The following is a 6,248-nucleotide window of genomic DNA, read 5'->3' on the forward strand; positions in this document are numbered from 1 at the left end:
CGCTAAATTGCAGTGTGATCCATGTTTTAGTTCTCATTGGGTAGTGTGATTGTTAGTAAGTCAACATTTTATACGTAAATAATTGAAATAATTGTGTAGAGAAAAACATAACATTGACCAAACCTTTGTCATCCCCAAACAAAAATATATATATAACATTTCAATTAAATTTTTAAAGCACGCCAAAAGTCCATAAAAATCTCCAATGAGTTCCATGTGTATTAGCAAATAAATGGTTTATTAAGATAACGGTCATGACAATACAAACCTGGCCGTTGATTAAACCTTTGTTTCTTGAGAATCTCTCTAGCTCTCAAAACCATCTCTTTGTTCGTTATCTCTTTTCTCGTCCCCAACAATATAGTCTGAATCGCGTCACTGAATGCTCCATATGCTTTTCCGGTTCTTGTCACGTATACATCCTCTGATCTTTGATCTGTTTGACACCCACTTAACAAAATACCGTTGTTGGGATGCTTACTTTTAACTTCAGATCCTGCACCATCTGTATTAACCTCATGCTTGCCTATCAACATACTTAGCAATCCTCTGTTAGCATTTCTTTTCATCGAATTAGAGAGCATAAAATTCGGACTCGAGTCTTGGCCAAACACTTTGACAAGTGCTTGTCTGACTTTCTCAGGTTTGATATCCGTTTGTCCGGTTTGTTCCTCGAGAAGACTTATGTAGCTATCTAGAGGTAGATATCTTGTTTTCATATTGACCGTCTCACCGTCCTCTAACTCGCTCTCTCTAGTGAAACTATCGTGGCCTCCTTCACTTCCTCTCTGAGAATCATTCGAGGATACTCCACAAGGCTTTAGCAAACTCCTTACAATGCTAATGAAGAAAGTAGCAATCCTAGATTTTCGCTTATTCACGTAGCTCTCCCCGATCTGTTCTTTTGCTTCCTCTATGAGACCACCACTATGACAAGAGTCCGAGATTATTGTCAGAAGACATCCTTTTTTGACCTCTGCCACCATGTCTCTAAACTCATTGTCTACAACAAACATTTGTGGGTAAAAATATGGTTATTAGAAATTCAAAGTGCATTAAGACTTGGAATAAAATTTGTGGTAAAACATTTGTGTTTTAAATAAAATTCAAAACACCAATAAGTAAGAAGATTCAATGTGCATCAAGATTTGGAATAGAACCCTAACGTACTGATCAAGTTTCAAATAGCAGAGTACTCTGCTTTTCAAAAACGGAGCATCTAATCTAACTCATAAAGGGCACATACCCGTGATCAGATTCATATCGCAAGGAGTGATACACTCGTCATAATCTGTTGCGTCGAATATGCCTTGCTCTGTTGGGAGTCTCGTGCCATGTCCACTGTAATGAAACACCAGAACATCACCGGACTCCCCTTCATCGATGAGTTTCTTGAGAGCGTCGCGGATGTTCTTGCCGGTGGGTTGGAGGCTGGATTTGTCTGTGTCGATCAGCACCCTAATGTCCTTGTTAGGGAATCCGTAACGGTCGATGAGGCATCTCTGCATGCGGCGGACGTCGTTGACACAGCCACGTAGCTCCACGGCGGTTCCAGGGTAGTTTATTCCGATCAAAAGCGCTTTCTTTGCCATTGACGAGTGAATAAACAAACTACCTTTGTTTTGGTCTTATGGGGAGAAGAGTCTACACTTCTTTTGTTTATTTCTTTCTTTCTCTCTAAGAATTGAACTTATTCAGTTTATTAAGAAACGAATGATTTAGCAATTAACTAATGACCAATGGTCCAATAAAGACTAGTATTCTTGGCTGTTATCTTGTCCTTTCCTCTGACGGGAACTTCGTTGGTTGCGGTTAGTGGCCTTTCGGTTTCCCTTTATAATTCTTTGGTCTTTCTTTAATGTCAAATATAATTTTTTTTAATTCTGTATAATTATGGTATTATAATTATGGATAATTTTTTTTTATTTCTTGCACTATGCTGTAGATCTTTTGTAAATTTTTTCTTCTTTAATTTGCATAATTCTGCATTTTCCGGGATTTGAAACTCAGACTTCTTGGTGTAAAGACATTAGTGAACTCTTGGTCAGACCACTGGACCAAGGGAGCTTCCACATGTTAAATATACATATATTATATATGTGTGATTGATAGATCTAACTTTTGTATTACGAAATATTACAGACATTGGGGCTCTTTAATGGCTAAGAGGCTGTCCGAATATTCATACATATTTTATGGCAAAATCTAGACTATACTCACTCCATTTCAAATTAGATACCACTTAAAAATTTTCCATGCACATTAGAAAACAGTCAAATGTCCAATTTTACTTTTATTTATTACTAGGATTCAGACCTCCGCGTACCGCCGGAGAAAAATAATAATTTTTATATAGTTCAATATGATAATTATACAAAATATTTAGAATGAAAAAGGATAATCAAATAAAGATTTTCGATTTGTAAAAACTTTTTATATAGAGACAAAGACTAAAATAGTTAAATTTTAAAGTTTGTACTGGTTAAGTGGGTTACAATGGTTGATCATCAAACGTCCAGTGATTAGCCATCTCAGTATAATGTATCATTTAAACAGTTGAAAATGTTTATTTAAATAATTATTATCAGTTTTTTAGAAATTTGGATCAAAACGGCAATCAGAGTAGGTAAATCGTAAACTGGAAACATATCCTGGTCATATAGATAAAACCGAGTTTATTTTAAATTTACTATCAGAAATTATTTTTCATTTTCTTAAACTATTATATTTTTTATTAGATTCAACCTTTTTGAAATTTCCATAACTCACAGGGATAAATACTAAAATTCAAAATATTGATTTATATTTGAAATCAAATATTAATTTTATGGTTAATAATAATTTGATTTATACTTAAATTTTATTTTATAATTATTCTATTAATTTTATAATAATTTAACTTAATTATTATGTGTATAAAATTGAGCCGAAGATAAGTAGCAAAATATCTAGGTTTAATTTTAATTTTATTCTTTTATTGAACTCAATTTTTGATTGAACCCGGTTGCATCCTGTCTAACCGTAGTTGACCCATGATCTAAAACTTTTCCGGTTCAGTTACCAATTTAGGTTTTAGAACATCGATTGCAATGATACACTTAAATCATCACAAATGTTCTACCTAAAATTACAATAGCTTCTTAACTTATTGAAACGGTTCAACAATTTTCAATAAAACACTACATACTCTCCAAATTGAATTGTTAATTTTCTACTTGTCTCAATATGTTAATTTTGTTCCAAACATGTTTTTCTGAAAATTGAATGCAAATCAAATTTTATGCATCTTAATACTATTTATTTATTTATGTTTAGTCTTCCAATAAATATGTTTAATTGAAACTATATATTAGCAACAGCCAACAATCGTTTTAAAAAAAAAAAAAAACCGATTGTTCGCTGTTGCTAATATAGCTTTTCAGTAACAATCGGTTTAAAGTGAGATTAATAGCTTTTCAGTAATTCTAAATTGTTTTAAATTCTACAATAATTTTCAATGTAACTAGAAAATCTCAGATATGTAATTTTCTAGTAAAGCATTAATTATCATATTCACGTTGTTTTGCTCAATTTTTATCGTCGCCAACTTTTCTTTTCAGTGTTATAAATGTTTTAGATTATTGCTAGATTATTAATCAAATCTTCAGCATAATTCATAAGCCAATTTTCAATTGTATTTATTTTTAAAAGAGAAAAAATATATCATTCGTATAATATGATCAATTCAAAATTAGTTGTCAATTTTTGATCTAGTGCGCATATTATCTCATAACAAAACATATCATCTTTTTGTTCGAAACAAAACATATATTTTATAATTTAGAGGAAAATAAAAATTAAAAAAAGATTTTAAACCATGTTTTCTACTAAATTTGTAAAATCGTATTTTTCCGGCAAAAATTTAAAATCATATTTTTTCTCCAAAACTACAAACTATAGAATTAAGAGTTACAGAAAATGTATATGAAAAATGACAACTGAGGAGACATATATTGTAATTGTCGGAGGGAGTATATGTACTTGGAGAAAGTTCCATTTTAGAAGACGCGTCGACTGATAATTTTTTTTTCTCCAATTGGTAGAATTGAATTTAATTAAATATTTAACTAATATAAATAAAATTTGTGAGAAACATTGTTCAATCTACTCATTATAAAATTTTGGATATAATAATTTTTCATGTTCACCATCTACATAATACATGGTATCTGAATTTTTACATAATTGCTGTTCCCCCTACTTATGGTACTATATTTCTCACTCTAATATAGAGTTTAGAGTAAAAAATGCTTCAATGGTATTCTATAATAGAGTGAAAAATAGGTTTACTCCAAATATAGAGTAAGTTCTTTTTTTTTGTTCATCACTCTATTTTCTACTCTAAAATAGAATACCATTAGAGTAAACTTCATCTCTGTTATAGAGTCACTCTATTTTAGAGTAGAAAATAGAGTGAACCCTTGAAGATGGTTTTATGACACACCTGTGATTCTTAGTTTTTTTTTTCTGGACTCCCTCTTCCTTTGGATTTGTTGGAATATATGGTTTGCAAGAAATCAGAAGATATTTGATATAGGCATTTTGAGACATCTGAGGTTCTTCCAAAGGCTATAAGCCTCAAATGGTCGTATGAGAAATTGAGAATGGCAGGGTGCCCAGTTAAATTAAACTCCTCATTCTACATCATCTCATCAATGACCCCATTCCTTGCTTAGATCATAATTCTGCAGCAGCCTCTCTTGCAAAAGATTCCTTCCTCTGTCTTGTGTTGTGTAAACTACTCTTTCAATATATGCATTTTTTAAACTCACCAGAAACTAATCAGGACATATGTGCAGGAAAATAGATCAGAAATTGTAGAAATTTAATAGGGACAATAAACTCATCAGAAACTAAACAGAGTCAGAATACGAAAGTAAAATATCTGAAAGTAGAGTGGGTTAGAGGATGAACTTCCTTGGCGACAGATGGCAATGAAGAAGAGCAATTAAAAATCCAGGGAGAAAATGGAAGAAAACCTCAAATTAATCTGACAAGTTTACAATCTCTTCAATATAAAACATTCTGAAAAGACACCACATTCAATAAACTCATCAGAAACTAAACATAGACAGAATACGAAATTAAAATATCTGAAAAGTAGAGAGGGTTAGAGGATGAACTTCTTTCGCGACAGATGGCAATGAAGAAGAGCGATTAAAAATCCAGGGAGAAAATGGAAGAAAACCTCAAATTAATCTGGCAAGTATAGAATCTCTTCAATATAAAACATTCTGAAAAGACGCCACACTTAGGGGGTGTATTGAATCTGAAATTTGAAGTGATTTAATTTTTAATGAGTTTTTAGATGATTGCTGGAGAATTAGAGAATTTGATGTGACTTTTGTTAAAATACTCTAAAATCTCCAACTTAAATTTTATTCAATAACAGTGGATTTCAAAGTGTTTTATAAAATGTCAAGTTCAATAACACTGGATTTTAAAATGTTTTTTAAAATTCACGTTTGAATAACAGTGGATTTGTGGATACCAAATCCCAGCCAATACCTAAATACAAATTGTTAACACATGTTTTTTTTTTAAATATAGATATCAAACTTACACAACAATAATCTTTAAAACCTCCATATCCGCTATACCTGAAAAAGCAGAGAGTGGTCATGACACCCTTGGCTTTGTCACCAAAGGAGAGACCAGAAGCAATAGAACACACGATCATCATGATCAAAGTGATACCATACACTTTTTTCCTTCCGATCTTGTCACCGAGCCATCCAAAGAAAAGCTGACCAGCAAGAGTTCCACAGAGAGCCACACCATTGACTGCAGCCACTGTAAGTGCAAAGATGACACAAACAATAGTAATGCAGAAGGTAAATCAGAGAGATAAAATACACAAGCACACACCAATAGCTTTATTAGAAATCGCCTTGATTTGGTGGGTTGAACACTTCGCTTGCTTATGGTGAATCTAAGACGTTATACCTTTCTTCCCAAACAAAATCTTAACATTATATTATATCATAGGCACAAATCTCACCGATAGATTTTGTTTTTTTTTCCTATAAAAAAGGATGAACGTCATCAGTTTAAATTTTTAAAAATACCTGGGGAAGAAGATTAAACGATTTCTGCCCGAATCAAAAATCTAAACAAAAACTAAAAGAAGACACCCCATAAAGGAAACCTAGGTCGCTTCCTTAGACCTTAATTGATGTTGTCTTCTTCAGCGAATTTGTATATAGATG

General features: G+C 32.2%; 1 protein-coding gene across 1 annotated transcript; it reads right to left on the reverse strand.

The window, feature by feature from the left end:
• Positions 1-221: 221 nt before the first annotated feature.
• Positions 222-1,592, reverse strand: LOC108809952 (metacaspase-8-like). The gene is made up of 2 exons (XM_018582083.2): positions 1,247-1,592; positions 222-1,003 (listed from the first exon to the last, which is right to left on the reverse strand). The coding sequence occupies exons 1-2, from the start codon at positions 1,590-1,592 to the stop codon at positions 222-224; spliced, it is 1,128 nt and encodes a 375-aa protein (XP_018437585.1).
• Between the last annotated feature and the right edge of the window lie 4,656 nt (positions 1,593-6,248).

This window comes from Raphanus sativus, chromosome 6 (genome assembly GCF_000801105.2).
Source record: "Raphanus sativus cultivar WK10039 chromosome 6, ASM80110v3, whole genome shotgun sequence".
Taxonomy (NCBI): domain Eukaryota; kingdom Viridiplantae; phylum Streptophyta; class Magnoliopsida; order Brassicales; family Brassicaceae; genus Raphanus; species Raphanus sativus.